Genomic DNA, 20,624 nt, shown 5'->3' on the forward strand with positions numbered 1-20,624 from the left:
TAGCTTGGAGAAGAGAAAACTTCAGGGAGACCTCACTGTGGCCTTCCAGTACTTGAAGAGAGTGTATAAACAGGAGCAGAACAACTGTTTTCACAAGTTGATAGTGATAGGACAAGGGGGAATGGTCTTAAACTAAGATAACGGAGATTTAGTTTGGATGTTACGGGGGTTGAAACTAGATGATCTTTGATGTCCTTTTCAACCCAGGTTGTTCTATGATTTTATGATTCTATTCTAAAGTTTTGGTAGAATTTTTGAACTAGAATCAGAATGCATTAACCATGCTGCTACCTGCTGGAATGACAATACAGCAGGGCTCAAGCCACATATGAGATTTCTAGAGTGCATTCATCAAAACCTCACAATTAAGGAGCCAAAAAGACCAAGTGCTCTTCTGGACATGATAAAAGCATGGAAGAACTGATTAAGGATGTGAAAGTAGGAAGCAGTTTTGGCTGCAGAGATGACAGATAAACAGGATTATAAAGAGAAGTAAGCAGGTCAATAGACTTTGGTCTCTTTAAGAACCCTCAGAAGAATCCCATAAGACCCTAGTATGGGGAGAGACACAGGAAACCTGTTATACATTACCACCCTCAATCTCAAGAAGGGTCCACACTAGCAGAAGAACAAGCAAAGAACTTATAAGAGCTAACCCAGCAGTAGGCAAAAAAAGATGGTAGAGTGACTGGAACCTCTTTCAGACACTCAAAATCTGACTGCAAATAATCCTAGCTTGTTTATGTGATGCAGCTAGAGGACATCGTGATCTCTTCCCTTCCTGTGATTCAGTATTTCTGTGTTCTTGAGATATTTCTGTCAGGTCAGATAATTTAAGACCTAGTCAAATCCAGACCATGAAGGGTAAAGGAATTCAAACATCTGCTCATCAAGTCAGTAGCTAATGAGCCTCAATAGCCATAATGGTTTGTTAGCTTTGACAGATCACTGATAAAATGCTAAATGTTGCTGCATCAAAGCAAAAAAGAGACACATTTCTAAACACACTATTCTATTTAAGCACAAAACTTGAAACTTCAATGAAAACAAAAAGAAAGCTTTTTCTTCTATTCTTAATGAGAATCCATTCTTCCTATTTGAGTTATTTCAGCTAGGATGACAAACAACAATTTAAGTGGTTGATCCTACCGTTCCATCAAATGGACAATTTTAATTGAGTATACAAGAATTTATGTATACGTGTTTGGCGTAATGCATGTATTATGAGACTACTTTGAGACTAACAGATGTAAAATGATTGAATTATGTAAAACTGTAAAAGATAAAAATAATTTTTCAAGGTGCAAGGAAAATTGGATTGGTGGAACTAGGGGTTTAAAGTTTTCAGCAAACTTAGAATAGAACAACCATAGAATTACCGAGGTTGAAAAATCATAAAATCACAGAATCATAGACAGCTTGGGTTGGAAGGGACTCCAAGGATCATCAAGTTCCAACTCTCAGGCCACAGGCAGAGCCACTGACCTCCAGATCTGGTACTAGACCAGATTGCTCAGGGCTCCATCCAACCTGGTCTTGAACATCTCCAAGGATAGGGCATCCACAACCTCTCTGGGCAGTCTGTTCCAGCACCTCACCACTCTCCCTGTGAAGAACTTCCCCCTGACATCTAATCTAGACCTTTCCACATTCAGCTTAAAACCGTTCCCCCTCTTTTCCTATCATTATCTACCTGAGTAAAAAGCTGATTCTTCTCCTTTTAATAATCCCCTATTAAATACTAGAAGGCTGCAATGAGGTTTCCTTTTGGAGGCCGAACAAGCCCAGCTCCCTCAGTTTGTCTTTGTAGGGGAGATCTTTCAGCCCTCTGATGATCTTTGCAGCCCTCCTCTGAACTCTCATAAGCAGCTCCACATCTTCACTGTAATGGAGACCCCAGACCTGCAGTACTCCAGATGGGCTCTCATGAAGGCAGAACAGAGAGGGATCATTATCCCCCTGTTGTTACTGGCCACCCCTCTTCTGATGGAGAAAAGGCCTCTAAGATTATCCAGTCCAACCACCCATCTACCAGCAACAGTTCCCCACTAAACCATGTCCCTTAGTACAAGATCTAAACATTTCTTGAACACCTCCAGGAATGGTGACTCAAACACCTCTTTAAGCAGCCTGTTCCAGCATATGAACACTCTTTCAGAGAAGTTTTTCCTAATGTCCAACCTGAATTTCCCCTGATGCAACTTGAGGCCATTCCTTCTAATATTATTGCTAGTTACATTGAAGGAGAAGCCAGCCCTCACCTCACCACAACCTCCTCCTTTCAGGTAATTTTAGAGAGCCATATGGTCTCATCTCAGCCTCCTCCTCTCCAGGAAGAACAATCCTAGTTCCCTCAGCTGTTTCCCGTAAGATTGTGCTCCAGAGCACAAGCACTGTATATGCACTTATTGCACAAATCTCCCCACCTTATAGGGAGAAGTATGACTTTACAAAACAGATATACAATATAAACTGAAATGAGCTTATTACTATTTCTACAAGGCCTGATAAACTGTCATCAATTACAGATAATTTTAGTGGAAAACAGTACCTATAAAAGCCATTCCTAGGCACTGTCACACTATGATTTATGCTGACTTGTGATTTATAATTTCTATAAAAATGCAGTAAATATAAACAAATATGTAGTTAAATAGGCATTCCTTCTGAAAGCAATTGCAGATTTAATTCAGACTTCATTACAATCTGTTAGATATTTTACAGCATATAGTTTTATGCATTTACCACAACATCCACATGGATGTGATTAATGTTTGCACTGACTAAAGAATTAGAATGTATAGTTTGTTAGATACTTAATTTCAAAACCATATCTAAGTGTACTTTTTTTTTAATCAGTTATAAGAATCATTGGACATATGAATTGATATCTCCCCCAGACTACATCCACTGTCAGTAGTCAAAGAATTTTGGAAAGCAGAGGTATAATATCAGAAACACTGCATCAAGTTTGCTTAAGGTGCTGTAGGGTGAATAACCCAAAAGAGTAGTACTCAGAGAAAATAGTAAGGAAAATGGTATATTTTGCTCAGCTTATCTGGATGGTAAACAGACAATTGGTGAATAAATGGAGGCTCAACTTTTCCAGATGGTTGAGGTTCACCAATAACTCCACAGAGGAGGGATCTCCAACAAGAGATTCTTCCCTGGTGGTGGTCAGCCCTTAAATGGGATCTGGGAGAGGTGGAGCCAGACTCCACCCCTTCCAATCACACAGGTGCATTGCCTTCACCTGTGCCCCTGTGGCTGACTCAGTGCTTGCCTCAGGTGACCAATCAGTGGTTCAGACCGTGATTCAACAGTTCCCATACAGGTGCCTAACAAAACATCTTTCAATTTCTTATTCTTACATATCTAACCATGTTAGAATTCAGTACTACAAGGGCTACTCTAACAGTAACATCTCCTACTTTATTATGTTGGCCCATCATGTCAGAGGTGAATTTGAGTCGGATGGTAGTAGATGTTAAACATTTCTACCATGTTCTGTAAAGTTTTGTTCCTATGTGACAGACGGCAGTTGAAGGGCCATCTGACAAAACGGTTCATAGGTTCATAAGGTTGGAAAGGACCTACAAGATCATCTAGTCCAACCATCCTCCTATCACTATCCCTACCCAACTACTAAATCAAATCCCTTAGCGCCTCATCTAAACGCTTCTTGAACAGCGCTAGGGATGGTGCCTCAACCACCTCCTTAGGCAGGCCATTCCAGTGCCTGACCACTCTTTCAGAAAAAAAAAATGTTTCCTCAGGTCTAATCTAAATCTTCCCTGGCTCAACTTGTGGCCATTCCATCTCGTCCTGTCATTACTTATCAGGGAGAAGAGGCCCACCCCCTCCTCACCACAACCCCCCTTTAGGAAGTGGTAGAGTGCAATAAGGTCTCCTCTGAGCCTCCTCTTCTCCAGCCTAAACAATCCCAGCTCCCTCAGCCGCTCCTCATAAGACTTGTGCTCCAGACCCCTCACCAGTTTTGTTGCCCTTCTCTGAACATGCTCCAGGGCCTCAATGTCCTTCTTGTAGTGAGGGGCCCAAAACTGAACACAGTACTCGAGGTGTGGCCGCACCAGAGCTGAGTACAGGGGGATGATCACCTCCCTGCTCCTGCTGGCTACGCTATTTCTAATACAGGCCAGGATGCTGTTGGCCTTCTTGGCCACCTGGGCACACTGCCGGCTCATGTTAAGCTGAGCATCAACCAACACCCCCAGGTCCTTTTCCTCTCTACATTCTTCAAGCCATTCTGCCCCAAGCCTAGAGCATTGCATAGGATTATTATGGCCAAAGTGCAGGACCCAGCACTTGGTCTTATTGAACATAAACGGCGTCTGATGTGGAAGTGCATATGAAGGAAAGGTATTCAATTGAATTCCTCTATGCAGAAAAAATGGTACCCATTAACATCCATTGGTGATATCTGAACATTTATGGAGACCAAACAGTGGATGTGAGCACAGTGAGGTGGTGAGTAGCGTGTTTCAGCAGTGATGACAATGACAGTGGGTCATCACCTCTGGTACTCATTTTTATGAGTGTAGCATGTAGGCTCCAGTTTGTTATTATCAAAAATATATAGCTAATAGTGGTGACTGTTGAAAAATATTTCTTTGTAGATGCAAATTTGCTCTATCAAATAGTGTTATTCTGCGTTTTGTATTGGTTGTAGTTTCCATGGAATTAAATAGGAGGTATTACTTTAGGAGTGACCTACATATTAAGCTTAGAAGTACTTGATAGCAAAACATTTTCCACATATCATGAATATATGCTACCCCATACAGTCTTTCAGATAAAAAGAAGTTGAAGGAAGGGCTGCTCAGATGTTTCCAGTTTTTCAAAATATAAATTCCTGTATTCATTTGGATACAATGGCAAGCCATCAGAAAATTAATGATTTTTTGTTTTACTACTGTTTTTTTCTAATGTAATTTGCAATAGTACTTTCACATTATGCAGTAGATCTGGTACCTTCAAATACTAACGAAATGATGATTTAAAAATATGCAGCAGTATGAGAACACGAATCTCTCTGGAATGAAGTAAAAGAGGTAAAGACTCAATAACTCAAAAACAAGCCAACAGGTCATACAGATGGTCATCTACATATTCTTTATAAAAACAATTACATTTTAAGAAGGAATGTATCAAAAAAGCTCTGTAAGATCAATTCAAACAACAGTTTCCCATGGAAAATGAGGAAGTGGGACTGTCAGTAGAAACATGGGCACTAAAAATCATGTGGCTTGCACTCAGTACCCTATGGCTTGCTATGAACCATGTGGAGGTACAAAAATATTTTCAGAACTTTCACAATTTAGATGGTGCCTCCTGCTCTTAAAGAGCAAAGATCAAATAAACTTCATCAGCTTCTACACTTCATGGTCCAGGCTAGAGTTGAATCAACACTGACTGAATAATTTATTCTACAAATTTTGCTTTTATGGATTGCTGTATGTGACCTTCTCAACCATGAATAAATGCTTACATCCACAACACAAATACTAATTAAAGTGTGACAGAAAATTGGAAGCAACTACATTCAATATGTTCCCTTGGAAAATTTATGAAAAAGTACTAAACATTGTACAACAATAAAGTTCTGTGGCTCTGTGTTCATTAAATCCCATAGCAAAATTCTGGCAATTCTGCCTGCAAAAGACAATGAAGTAGTATTATTATGCTATACTCACAAGATTTTTCTTAATGTCTTCAAAACAGAAATTAATCTCGTGTCCTCCTTCAAGTATGCACTCACTCTCAAGGACAGAGATAACTTAAACTTTTGGAAGTATAATCTAAATAAAATATAACTGAGAGGAAAACAAAACAAAACAAAGCAAGCAAACCAACAAAGAAAACAAACGAACAAAAAAGAATAAAAAAAAAAGTTCTTACTCCAAATGCTAAACTCTTCTATCTAGAAAAATCAAAATCCTGTTAACATGGTAATCTCAACCACTGTTTTGTTAAAGTTACTTAATATCAATCAATGAATTGAAGAAACACAATCCGGCCACAGTAACAGCCATATAATTTAACTGCAAAATATGTACCCCAAATTTTATGCCAGCCAGCTGTATTTCAGAACCCATACATGGAAGAAAATGAGTCTGAACTTATGTTCTTTGAATTATCCAATCCATAAAAGTAATCTAAACTACACCTCAATTATGTGGTAACTGAAAAGATTAATGCAATTTCAATTATGAAATCACAAAAAATTAAATTCAAACGAACACACATTTTCAAAATGAGGCATTAACTTGCTCTAAAATAAACAGAAATGAAAAAAGTAAAAAAGAAAAAAAAAGTGGGGCTGAAACAAATCTCTAGTTTCTTTAGGCAAGGCAGAAAAAGTAAGCAATCAGAGTTTTATTGGTTGTTTCCTTAAAGCTGTTGTTTCACTAAGACCATAAAGAAAATGACTGAACACTTTAAACTCACATTTAAATCTTCATCAGGTTTGAAGGAAGACCATAGCTGAAGGAACTAATCATATAGTTAAAGAACATTTGTAAACTACGGGGATATCTTAGCTTCCTATAGATAGTGGATTTAGAAAGGAAATAAGAAAAAGACAGAAATGGAGATTACTGGGAATTACACTGTTTATCCCATTGGAGCCATAGGTATATCTAGAACTGGAATATCTGTCAAATATGACCTTATAGACTAATTCAAAGTCAAATTTAACAGAAATATCATTTTCCTACTGGAGTGTTTTTAAATAGTAACAAAGATATTTATGCTAGTCTTCCATCCCTTCTTTTCCTGAATTACAGGGGAAAAAAAAACCTCATTAATTTTGCAGGTAAAACATTCAGATAGAGTTATCTATCTTCAACAGCCACTAAGAGAACACAAATCAACAGTTTTGTCATGCATTCATATTTTATAGCCTATGATAAAAGATCCTGGGGGGGGCACAAATGCCTTGTCAAGTTTGCTTTTTCCTTTGGCAGAGGTTAAGGATGATTGCTGAAGGATTACAATTTTACTGCTGCTTGGTGAAGGATATACTGCTCTCTCTACATTTTAGAAGGACTCACAAGAGTAATCACTAGTCACTTTGAAGGCCATGCCCATAAACTCAGATGCATATAAATCCCAGCCAGTCATAGTCTACAATCATGCATTTCAAATTATTAGTCTGCCACCATTTAAAGACAGTGTAAATTCCAGTAAACAAAGGTAACATGTAAATTGAACTGACACTAGTGAAGTATGTAAATTGAATTCAATATTACTAGTGAACATGTAAATTGAACTGACATTTTTAGTGTCGCAACATGGACAGTGAAGCCACAAATATATATGTTAATTTCAGAGTAAAAAAGAGGAAATAAATTTATTTTTCAGTGTCAACTTGAATTCTATAACTAGAACTAATGTGGTTTTTTTTCTTCTTTTTTCCCTGTGATATACAGATGTATTTGATACTGAAGTATGATTAGACTTGAAAGCTATCCAGTATTTGAATGCCCTAACTATATGAATCAGAAAAATTGCTATTTCAGGTACAGACAACCACTGGGCCAATGCTTCACACATGGGTAGCCTCCTTGACTAAAGAACAAACAAACCTAAAATCATTTTTTTAGAACTGAAATGTATACTTCTACCAAGTATTCCCTATGATAAAAATGTCTTTATCTGATGGCTTATAGGGTAAAGAAGAGATACTTTTCCTTATAAAATTTGTATACATTTCCATCGAAATCCTAAACCAAATTAATTTCTTGTCAGCTAACAATTAGTTTTGAATATTCTGTGTGACTTGTTTCATTAATGCTATGCTTTAATACAGAAAAAATGCTTCACAATGGAGTGTAAGAGTAATGTGTAAACCCATGTCTTAGAAGAAGTATAAGATGGAAATGAAACGGTTTATTAAATGGTAGATCCTTTCATTCCTCTGCATATTAAAATGGGGTTCTCTACTTATAACATTTACTTCTTTTAAGAGAATATGGTAAGGATTAAGAGGTGAATAAAAAACATAACAACACATACACACACAAAATGCCCATATCAAATATACCAATATCTATATATTCATACCACTCTCTTCTATAATAACGAAGTCCTCAATTCTTCCAGAATGAGCAACATTCAAAAATTTTGCAACATTTACATAGTACATAAATAAAAACAAAAACACAAAAATCTTCACATGACGTTTTTACTTTCTTGTTTTGATGTTCACAAGCTAATTTTTAGAACACTGCTATACATGCTTGAAGATTTTTGCAATGTTCTTCATGTATCATCCTCTACTAGCAAAAATGTTCCTTGATAGAACTACGTTTAATATAAATAATTTGCACTGACTTCCCTCATATCTCAAATGCTTACAGTTGAAGTGCAGCAAATTAACTGCCCAGAGAGGTGGTGGAGTCTCCTCTGGAGATATTCAAGATCTGCCTGGATGCCTACTTGTGCAACCTGGTCTAGGGAGCTGCTTTGCAGAGTGGTTGACTCAGTGATCTCTAGAGGTCCCTTCCAGCCCCTACAATTCTGTGATTCTGTGATTAACAGGGCACGATAACAGCACATTTTTCAAAATTAAAAGTTCAACTTTCTGTGAATTATTATATGTACCAGATGTAAAACACTACTGGTTCAGTCACTACTGCAAATGGTGCAGTTGCGTATGTACTACACTGGGAGGTATTAGCATGCCTATTCCTAATCTCTCATGTTAAAATTAACCAGAAATTTAGCTATATACTTATCACTAGAAATATGATTACAGGTCTAATTAAATCAAGGAATAAATTAATGGAGAGTAGCGTAGAGTAGCGTAGAGTAGCGTAGAGTAGAGTAGAGTAGAGTAGAGTAGAGTAGAGTAGAACAAGTATGTGCAACCCATAGCCTGTGGGCTTCATGCAGCCTGGCCCAGTTGGCAATTAATCTCTGCTCCTGCCCAGCACCTCTTACCTCCCACTGTGGCTCTGCTGACTGGCCCAGCTTTACCTTGTGAGTGCTCTCCATTGCTTTGCAACAACCAGATGTCAGTGTACTACTAATGCTGTTTGAGCTGGAACCAGTGCATGGGGAGGGCACAGTGCAGTGCCAACTCGAGTCATAGCGAATAAATTTCAAGCATTTTAATTCACTGGCTAAACACAGTCCCATGGACAGCAAAAACTATGCAGCCTTGCTTTCCATTTTGTTAAAGGAATTTGAGTACAAGATTCAAGATTGCAAAAAAAAAAAAATTCTTTTTTTTGGTATATCTGCAACTTCATTTTCAGTTGACATAAATTCTTTGCCTGGAACTTTCAAATGGGGTGTACAGAGTTGCAATCAGACATTCAACCCAAAAGTATGACTATTTCTCTTTAATTTAAAAGCACCATCTTACTAGGAAAAGACATCTCTTACTTCACAGTCACACCTTATTCATGTCACCACTTGTGAGCATGCATATTTGTGGACAACAACTTTCAAATATGAAACATAGGATGGACAAAATTTCATCAAAGATCTCTGATGAGCACACTGAGAACTTGCTATGAATTGCAGTCACTGACATCAAACCAGATAATGATGCATTAGTTTCACAAAAATAAGGTCGCATATCCCACCAGTTCTGTGTTCTTGTTTCTCTCTTTTTTTTTTTTTTTGTTTTAATAAAAACTACTAAGATTAAAATGAGTTATACACATATATTATAGTACATTTTTCACAAGGGCTTCTTTGAAAGTAGTGTCTCCTGTTTAATTATATTCTCCCATGGTGTCAGAGGCAGATGGTAGTGGCATGGCAGGAGAGGTTGAATCTTCCCACCAATATCCCGTTACATTTTGTTGCAGAGTGACAGACAGCAGAAGAGGGACAGTCTGTCAGAATGGTATCTGATACAGAAGTGTGTATGAAACAAAGGTGTGCCACTGAACTCCTCCATGAAGAAAAAATGGCTCCAATTGACATTCACTGGTGCAGATTTTTATGAATGTTGCATGCAGCTCTTGTTCATCACTGGCAAAAATGCATAGCTAATGGTGGTGACTATGCTGAAAAGTAGTGCTCTGTGCTGAGATTTTGTATCAAGTAGCATTATTGTGTTCCTTGTATCAATTGTATTTTCCATGATAATAAATAGGAGATATTACTTTTGGGGAGACCTTAATGTATGCAGCCCAAGACAGCTCCTGTTCACTCAGTGTGATCCAGGCAAGCCAAAATGTTGGACAACCATAGAATAGAATAAGAAGATAATATAACAACTTTCCTTTGAAAGGAATCTAAAAAATAACACTGAGTTCAATGGTCAAACTAGTGACAAAAATAATAAAACTGAACTGGCTTCAAGACTGAGCCCAGCCCTGGGGAATACCACTAGTGACTAGCCACCAGATGTAGTCCCATTCAAATACAACTCTTTAAGCCCTATCTCTTGACCTAGCATAGTGTGAACCTATTAATTTAGTAGCTAGATGACTTGTTCAGAAGGATACTGTGAAGGACAACATAAAAAGCCTACATCCACTAAGCAGATTATATTATCATAGAAGGATATCAAATTAATGTGGTAAGGTTTTCCTTTTGTGAACCCATGTTAGCTCATAAACTATGGACAACTTGTTTTTACTCCTTTTAACACGATGTTTAAATTGTACAGTTCTCAAACTGACTTATTTTTTCTGTGTCTAGAAATTCTTAAAAAAAAACTGAACTAGAAGGCATCTTAAATCAAGGACACTAGCTTACTATCTTATGAAAAAGATTTCCAAACATACACAAAATTTTGCTTTCCATCATTTTCCCCTTTTTTTAACTTAAAACAAAAAATAAAACAGAAAAAAAATTGCACTTTTTTTACTCAATACATATGACTCAATCTCTTCAGCATGACACAGTATTAAGTTCTTACCTTATTGTGATGGGGATGAATATTCCCTTGTTAATGGATTCATTAACAGATACAGTCAGAATGTTCTGAGAGTTTCCGCAACTTAATCGAACTGTTGGCCTTCCTTCCACAAGATACAAGTGAAGAAACTGTTCTCCAAAACTCTTTTCACTAACTTTGAAAACAAAAATGGAGATAATCAGACTTCTAAAAGCATAAAAAACTTTTGGTACCCTGACACCTATAAACACAATTTTTATTTTTCATGTGTATTTTTATGCCTTGTGTATTTCTCTTATGAATTTGACCTTTGAAGTTCCTTCTCATAGAACATAAGACACAAATCTTGCTCAGGATTTTTATTCCCCTCTAAGACAAACTGTTAAAATGTTAATGTTTTTTTGCTCTATATTTCACCATATTTTACTGAAGAAAAAAAAAAGTCTCAACATCTAGGTCATGAAACAGAATTAACTGCATATATTTGAGCATAAGATTACCATTTTCTTATTCCAGAACCCTAATGTCTTAGGTTGTCTTACCATAACTCAAATACATCATTTGCAGACAAGAGAAGATGTGTTATGACTAAACCATAACTTGAATGCCATGATTAATCTCCATATAGTTATTCACAAAATGATCAAATTCATATCATATAATATCATCATCATAGAATATCATAGAATGCCTGGATTGAAAAGGACCACAATGATCACCTAGTTTCAACACCCCTGCTATGTGCAGGGTCACCAGCCACTAGTCCAGGCTGCCCAGAGCCACATCCAGCCTTGCCTTGAATGCCTCCAGAGATGGGGCATCCACAACCTATCTGGGCAACCTGTTCCAGTGTGCTGCCACCCTCTGTGTGAAAAACTTCCTCTGAATATCTAACCTAATCCTTCTCTGTCTCAGTTTAAGACCATTCCCCCTTGTCCTATCTCTATCCACCGTTGTAAACAGCCATTCCCCCTCCTGTTTATATGCTCCCTTCAAGTCCTGAAAGGCTGCAATATTCATATTTTACTATTAAGTCTAGCTAAGGTAATAAAAGAATAAGAAGTGAGTGCAGAATGTGTTATCTGAGACGATATATCTATGCTATGTTCTGCAAACCTAAACAAACAAATATTTTTTTCTTACCAAGTCTCAAAATCAAGGAAGGAATACATCAGAATTAAAAATGAACTGCCTTAGTAATACCAAACTATTTTCATATATAAAGAAACCTTTTAAACAGTGCGAAGTGTCAGAACAGGAAGCACAGAAGGTTACTACATTTAAAGTGATGTTACAGATTTTCTGTATTTCTGCTTTTTTGAAAAGACCATTCATAAAAAAAAGAATCCTTTGAAAGTAAAATTCTAGCTCAGAAGCGATTATGGGAATAAAAATAGTTATTAAGATTTCAGTTTCTTTAAAGTTATGAATAATCCAATTTATCCAATTTCATTTAAAAAAAAATTCCTTAACTTCTTATATTTGCTATGAAAAATACCCCTCATCTGTGTAAAGGTTTCAATTCCTTTGCTGTTCTATTATTTCTCTTATCCCACTAAGGAAAGAAAAAAGGGAAGGGAAGGGAAGGGAACTGGGAAAGTATTTCTATCTCAAGATGTACCATAAGAATCAATCAGGATAAAAAAAAAAAAGCATTATTCCCATGGATATAGACTGGATACGGATACAGACTGGAATCTCTTTAAGTATTACAGGCACCTAATCTAATCCATTTCAAAATATTCCCATTTTCCTTCTGGTCTTGGAGCACATCATCCATTCACTATCTGTAGCTGAGTTGAAAAAAACAACACCACATACATGGTTTGAATAAACTTTTTATGAGGGTAGATGGAAGGGATGAACATACGCTTTTTTAAGGTTAATCTGTTCAGCGACGTTGTCAAATGGGATGTTAAGGAATAAGTGAAAAGCAAACACAGAAAAACAAATGGAAAAAACAAGACCCAAAACAGTTCAGTAACACTGATTGACAGAGATAAGGGGAATGTGGGAATGTTTATTTCAGTAAGATTATCTGACTGAGGACCCTGTCAAAATGTGATGTAATAAACACAGCACACAGTTGATAAACATAAAGTAAAATAAAGAATAATAAGAAACCTATCTTGTCAATCACATTAACTAATAGTCTATCAGGAAACCTCAATCACTACCTTGAAGAACGTCAAAGTGGACTTGCAATCCCTCAGGATGCAAATCTATGGTCCCAAATAGCCAGGGAAGTGTATGTCAATGGAACTGTGCAAAGCAATGGGGCGACATGCTGGCAGGAAACTAGAAAGGGTCACATGTAAAGTGGGGTCAATAAGCCTGTCTGACTGGGCTCAGTGTCTGAGCAGCACAGTTTGTTTTCCTGCCTTCTTACTAAATGCTATCTCAACTATCCCTCTATGCAAACTCTCTATTTGCATATGAGGGCTACAAAGACTAAGAGCCATGAGGATTTGATGCCAGCTACAGAAGTCAGAAAAGGGGTGTAGATGTTCAGGTGTGTGGGGCCTCAACTGGAGCAAGCTGAGATCTCAGCGCCAGCTACCGGATCATGTGAGGTCTCTGGTTTCTAGTGGCTGAGTAGGAGGTCCTTGGGGTGTGAACGACAATGTGCACTCCCCTGTCTTCCATCTGGCTTTTGCCTTGCTTGGTCACTACCTGTAGGACCAGAGGCCTTGCTCAGGCATACAGTCACCTCAATACTGTCTAAGAGCTAGTGTTGGAAGAACTGGCTGGCAGACATCTTGCTTAACACTTGAGAGCTTAAGTACGCACCAGAAAACATGATTATGAGTCAATCATTTTATCCCATAGATAGGAAACAGCCCAGAGCCTGTTGAGCTCTCTTGCACAGCAGTGAACTGTATGATCTCCTTGAGTATAGATGCCCCTCAGGGTTACACCTGCTGCAGAGATCCCTTACTCTTTGAGACTGAGAGATTCCTTGCAGTAACAGATCCTTGCTAAGTGACTAATAGCTCGCTAAACAGCAATTATTTAGAGGCATGGAATTTCTCTGTTTTTCAAAAGAGTGGGTTTGTGACAATTGGCATAACTGGGAAGCCAATGAAAAGCATCTAGGGCCATATAAAAGATGGTAAACATAAGGAGTTGTCTGTAGGAACTAGGTGCCTGTTTAGAAGCTGCATATTAAGAAAGGGACAGTAGAAATAAAAAGGACAAAAGACCTAGAGCAAGAGACAGAAGGTAAAAAGGCACCTGATAACCTACTAGAATTAATGCCTTTGACTTTTATGATTTTCTTCTACAATCCTTTTATAATTATCTTTTAAAACATTCTACACTGTCACTGTTAAAAAGGTCACTGGCTTTTAATGGTAGCAAAACTGATATATTCATATCCTGCATCACTTGTTTCCTTATCCTCTTCTCCCTTTCCACATATGCTGTTCCAGGTGTTTCCCAGTCTCAACATGTGCATCTGTACAGAATTCAGGCAGAAAGTAGTAGCAGAGTGTTATGAATATGTATCTATATTGACAATGTGTCTTGAAAGAAAGTTACAGATAAGTAGGCTACTTCCTTAGTGACTCCATCTATTCTTTCACACTAACCACCAGTGAAAACTTGGAAAAGGTACTTGTTACTATTACTAGTAAAGTAAAAAAATCTGGAACATGTTCCCAGGAGTACAGTGCTCCTTGAAACCCTGGTGAATGTTACGGCTTGAGCTTTAATCTAGGGGAGCTCCTGCAGTCATGCTTACAGCTACATTAGTTTAATGGGATTCTTCACATAACTGCCAGGTAGCACCTTTGAAGGACAGTCCATTAATTTTTTTTTTTTTTTTTAAGTGAACAAGAGGAGGCAGTGTTCTTCTCAAGAATCTTGATGTATCACTGTAAAAGAACATATGCTGCCCAATACACTGGGTATAGGAATACAAGGCATGAATATATACACAGGATTGGTATATATATATTTCTACCCTGTAAGGTAGGAATTTGCCTTTATAGGAAAAGCCTGATGCTCAATGAAAGAAAAAAAAAGAAAAAAAAAAGAGAGGTCCAGGAACAGACACAAATCAGGAACTATTTCACTATTTGAGTAAAAAATGTTTTGGATAGAAGGGTTTAATTATTTTGACTTCAGTAAATGCTACATGAGGAAATCTGGTTGAAGAAACCAGAGCTCAGCAAATATTCTCGAAAGAATTTCCTGTGAACAGGAAACTGCAAGGCTGAAAGGCTAGTTTCATAGTTTACGACAGTGGCAAGCAAGTGGTCACTGATCTCAAATGGTTGCTATCCAGAGAAGACAGACTTCAAATCCCTTTGAGCTATGGGGTGAGGATTTATGAAGCACATTTTGACACTGAGGAAAGACACTGTGAAATGCTTCACTTGAGAATGCCTGTCTACAATAACAGACAAATAGACTGTGACTGAATTGCCTGAAAGGCCCATCTTTACTTTTAGGGGGATAAAGGGGATAAGTAGATTATGAGTAGATCTGGAGGACTCTGCTTTCAAAAGTGCAGTAAAATAATTTATGAGCAACACTTAGGAAAAAGGAGCTGGTGTCCTAAAGGAATGTTATAAACATGTGCTCTGATACTGCAAATTCAACTGCCATAAGTTACAGAATACCATCCAGAAGAGAAGCTGACCAACCTGTCTTTGAAGGGATTGCAAAAATCATTATTAGAACTGAAAATTATGGAACAAAACTGTATCAGGCTTTATTTTCATAATGTTGATTTGTATTTTATTCCCCTTTGTGGTTATATAACACAATTTGTTTTGACACACTGATGAAATTAAAACATGAGAACAGTACAATATCAATATAGGTAGAATAGAAAATTGTAAGAATGTATACTGTGTCTAAGAAAGAATTATTTCTCTAATTGTGGTTAATCTTTATCAGGACAAATGCAATAATTCTGTATATTTTCAAGGTGTGTCATTTTCAGGTGTGTCTGTAAAATGAATTATACAAAAGTGGATTAACTAAGAAGTCAAAGTATGTAATTATTTTCTAGTAAAACACACCCCAAACAAGCAGATCGTTTTCTTCCTATTATAAAAAAATTTTTGTCAAACAGATTTTTGCCTAGTAAACATTTGAAATTAATTGCAGACTTAATCTTGAAGCTGCTGCTAATATTGCTATATTAACATATTTAACTTTTTTTAATATATAATTTTGTAGTTCTTGCATCTAGTGAGCGCTCTAGCCTCAAGAGAACTTTCTGCTGGCAGTTCATTTCTCAGCTGTTTGATGGTAGCACAACTTCAAAAAAGCAGCAGCAGAAGCAGGAGTTGTACTGCTTCTGAAAGAACACAGCTGACAACTGCAGCTTTTCTTTTGAAGTTGTTAGAAGCGAAGAAAGATGGAACAAGGAGCAAAGAACAGGGATGAAGGGAGAACAGAGTGTGCATATGAACTCATGAAGGGTATTATGTTTATCTGACAGAACTGCAGACGAGCTAGGTGCCTGAATAGAGGAATAATAAATTACAAAGCTCTGGGTAGCCTGCATAGGATCCATTGTTCTTTCTAAATACACATAATGGCAATAAACAAAATCCTGGAGAGTTTTCTATTACACAGTTTCATAATATTGTATTTTACATTCATGCAAAACTAAATAAGGACATTGATATGGACATTTAAATAACTAGAGAGAAGAAAAGAGAAAAAGCAAAACCAAGGGTGCTACAGAAAAGGGAACAAAATCTGAGAAGGACAGTAGGAATCTAAAGTAAAGTTGTAAATAGTGTTAAATAGAGTTCTACAAAACACATAGTCCTCTTCTACTTTGCATGTTTATGTTAAACAGGCTGAAGAAGATCCAGATTTTCTTTTTTAAAAATCTTAGTGAAACCTAACCTTAGAATAATGCCTAAGACCATTGAAGAGTGTCGAGGGTCAACTAAAGCCCTGTTTGAGGAATAGCAAGTTACTAGAAATATATGGAAAAAAAAAAGCTAATAAGGAAATGAGTAGAAATCATGTAAAACTAAGCCCAAGTTCCTGGACTTTTTCAGCTCAGTGTCAGGATGAGATTAAACTCACATCACTGAACCTGAATCCTCCCTGTCTGGGTACTTGAAGGGTCAGGAAGGCAGCTATGACATAGCCCATAGAGGTCTCAGATATGGATAAGTGGAAAACAAGGAAATGCCTGGTTTTCCACTAATAACACTTTATCTTTCCAGAATGTTCAAATCAAAATATTCTAAAGGATGTGAAGTGGTCAAAAATAGCCCTAACAAAATCTCGATCAACACCTCAGAAATCTTTCATTATCAATTTCACAAGGGAAGCATGAATTGATAAGCTGAACACCTATTTTGTTAGACTCGGGATGAATACAGTATGTAGAAAGGAAAATATCTTCTATTTTAAGACTAATATTTAATATCAGGTTGTTAGAATCAGACAAAATGTTTCAACCATCTGAAATTACAAATCTTATTGCCAGAATCTGGAAAGATAAGCTGGAATGCAAACACTTCTTCAGATTTCTGTCGAAGTAGAAAGGAAGGTATGTCAGTGAGAAATGGAAAGTGATATACTCTTATCTCAGAAAAGGGAAACACTTCAAGAATTATTTTAAGACATTCACACACTGTCAGAACACATAAGAGAAAATAGGACCTTTGAAAACTTAAGAGAAAAAAGAATCTCAGCAGATGCCAAAAAATGGTGCCTCCTAGCTAGGAATACAGAGGACTTCCATGGAGGAAAAATATAGTAACTTGGAGTAAAGTCTTACATAATCTAAAGATGAAATTGAACTGCAATAGTTCTGTACAATTGGTTTGAAATAAATTAATGAAAAAATTATGACAATGAACATTAAAAAGATATAATTTAAATATGCATGGATTTTGAATGGCTTAATTGCTTTACAAGTAGGTAATTTTTTCTGTTTTCTCCGATTTAACTTTTATATATATATATATATATATATATATATATATATATATATATATATATATATATATATATATATGGAAGTATATCACAATACAGATTAAACCAGCACTGAGTTCAAAACTCAGTCAGGACTAAACAGCTTTAAAAATCTTTGATCAGATTTCTTTCTTAGGCAGTCTGTGGAGTTTCTACTACCAGCAACTCAAGTAAATTTTCAGAGGAAATTAATCTGTGCCATTTTAGGTATCTTTGCTCATATAAGATGAAATTTGCTCTAGAATCTCCTCTAATGTGAGAAGGACTAAGTTTTACCTTCTCCTGCATGAGATATTCAGACAGACAGGGTAATGCAAATCTGCAGATTTTAATGACCAAAATTATATAAAAACAACAGCAATCACTAGGCAACATGAAGGGTTTCAATGCACACGGAAAAATATGCAGTAAATATAAATACTTCAGAGGTCTCTTACACAAACACAGCAATAGCCTGGCTATAATGTGCAACAACTTGAGGCAGCACTTACAGCCTTAGTGAACATAAAAATTCAGTTGGAAATTACACTTTTTTGCATCTAAAGAGACTGTTATGCAGATGATAATAAAAAGCATAACTAAATAATGCCATGAAGTTTATACTACCTTTAACTCTGTCTTATAAATAATTACACAGTTCTGATGAATTTGTATGGTGAATATAAAAACTAGAAAAATTAATAAAAACAATTTCTATTAAATCAGCATGATTTATTCTTCAGACACTAGCTGCAGTGAAGAGAGAATACTCCTGCTGATTTGTCTTTGCAGAGAAATACTGAATCTATTGGAAAGACTTTATGAATATTTTTCTACTTTTTCCTGCACTCATAAAGAAACAACCTCAATGCCCACACTTTCCACTTTAATATAAATTTCAAGCTAAAATTTATAACAAAATATTTAATATGGGAACCAATTAGTGAAAAGCATACTATGTCAGAAGTTAATGTCTTATTCTGAGAACTTAAATACATAGTCAAGAAACAACACTTATTCTTAATAACATATGTACTTCCAAGTCTGCAAATATTCTCTCAGGACACCACAAAATAATTATCTGAAGTGTGAAATCACAGTAAATACTTTGAAACACAGAAAATTTGCAAAACTTATCACAGTTCTGCAATGCAAAAAAAGCTTTGGAATCAAAATCATCATTATAAACAAGTGGATCTCAACATAAGTATTGGAGAAATAGTTTATCTGTAACAAATTGGTGGCAATTTCTTCATTTATATTCTAGAGTAGTGACACTTATTACTGAAATCAAATGTTTTCTTGTCAGAAAGAAGCACTTTCAGTTATCAGTTATACTTTGCTTAATGAGTCATATATGAAAGAACTTTCCAGAAAAACACAAAACGTTGTTCAAACTTTATAGTGCGTCATGTATTAGAATACCAAAATGCTTCTACTGCATTTCAGTGACTAATTCTGCTGCTGAGCAGAACACACCAGCTGACCTACACTAAAGTTTATCGGGACCTAAAGTAACTATAGCTAATACTTCAAGTATCACTGGTACTCACTGTAAAGAATAGTGCCATTTGGAGCAGTTGTTTTCACTGTCAAGTACAGAGTTGTCAGATTGCTTGTTTCCTGTCCAGATGCAATCATCATCTGAGATACAGATGTTAGAGAAGGAAGTTCCAAATAAGAATTTCCATTGAAGGATGGAAAAAACAGGGTTATGTCTGCAATGAATAACAGAAAGATATTTTCACTAGTTCATTACAAAACAAAATAATAAAATGCAATATAATCAACAAAGTACATTTGAAAAAATCCATTCCTTTTTCTTTTGAATATCTTTGAACAGCATAATAAACTATCATATGTGCAAGACATGCATAAATGTTTAATATCAAGTATTCAAGTTAAGAGACTGGAAGAGGAGGATATGCATATTACCAGATATGCATATTACCAGAAGTGAAAAGACTATTACAGACCACAGTTAGAAGATGCAATAAAGTTCAAAAGCTTGTATTACACGTTTTCATCTCTAATTTTATATTTGCACTGTTTTGTTTTGTTATTATTTTTACTTGAGAAAGTATGGCCTAGTAAGTATTCTATTCAGATTAAAAGAAAAAAACTTTTGATCATGAGGACAGTAAGAGCCATCCATCATTGAGTAATTAAAATGAGAAATGTGTAACATTTTTAGTAGGAAGAATGAATGTCAGGAAAAACAGCAATAACAAAACAACCAGCAACACCCTAGAAAGGGAAGTAATGCATTCATCTCCTGGCAGAAAGGATCTGACCAAACATTTGGCCAACTCATCAGCGACCTATGGGACAGATAACTCCTTGTTCCTTACTGATAAAATAGAAAAATGGGTAACCATAAGACACAAATTCATTTTACCTTATAATAAACACCTAAAAAGCCCAAGAGGAATCATGACCAAAAACTACCGATTCCTCTCCACTCACCACAAAAGAACTTACATGTAAAGATATCTACACAGTCAATATCCAATATCTGGATAATATTTTTTCTTTAAAGTCTGTCCATCAGAATCAGATGGCTCGCTGAAGGATATTCTTTATGCAAAAGAAAGTTACTTAACACAGAAATTCACAGTTGAAATGTTAGATTTGTGCACCGAAAAAGATATCAAAATGGTTTGGGGCTTAAATTCTCAATTTCTGATTTTTATTTTCCAATAATTTCCAATTACAGTGGCAAACATCCTAAAACAGAGACCGGAAGCTGATGGAAAGATTCTCTGCTTGTTCTTTTCCATCACTCGAAGAATATATTAGAAGC

General features: G+C 36.3%; 1 protein-coding gene across 1 annotated transcript in view; it reads right to left on the minus strand.

Annotated features, from left to right (window-relative positions):
- Positions 1-20,624, minus strand: part of EYS (eyes shut homolog) — a 718,119-nt gene that overhangs the window by 127,086 nt on the left and 570,409 nt on the right. The window contains exons 37-38 of the mRNA XM_065730862.1: positions 19,375-19,539; positions 10,904-11,057 (exon numbers count right to left, since the gene is read on the minus strand). Coding sequence (XP_065586934.1) covers positions 10,904-11,057; positions 19,375-19,539 — 319 coding nt within the window. The remainder of the gene's footprint in view (positions 1-10,903; positions 11,058-19,374; positions 19,540-20,624) is intronic.

This window comes from Cyrtonyx montezumae, unplaced genomic scaffold, assembly GCF_038088225.1.
Source record: "Cyrtonyx montezumae isolate F1298 unplaced genomic scaffold, pur_monq_1.0 scaffold_13, whole genome shotgun sequence".
Lineage (NCBI taxonomy): Eukaryota > Metazoa > Chordata > Aves > Galliformes > Odontophoridae > Cyrtonyx > Cyrtonyx montezumae.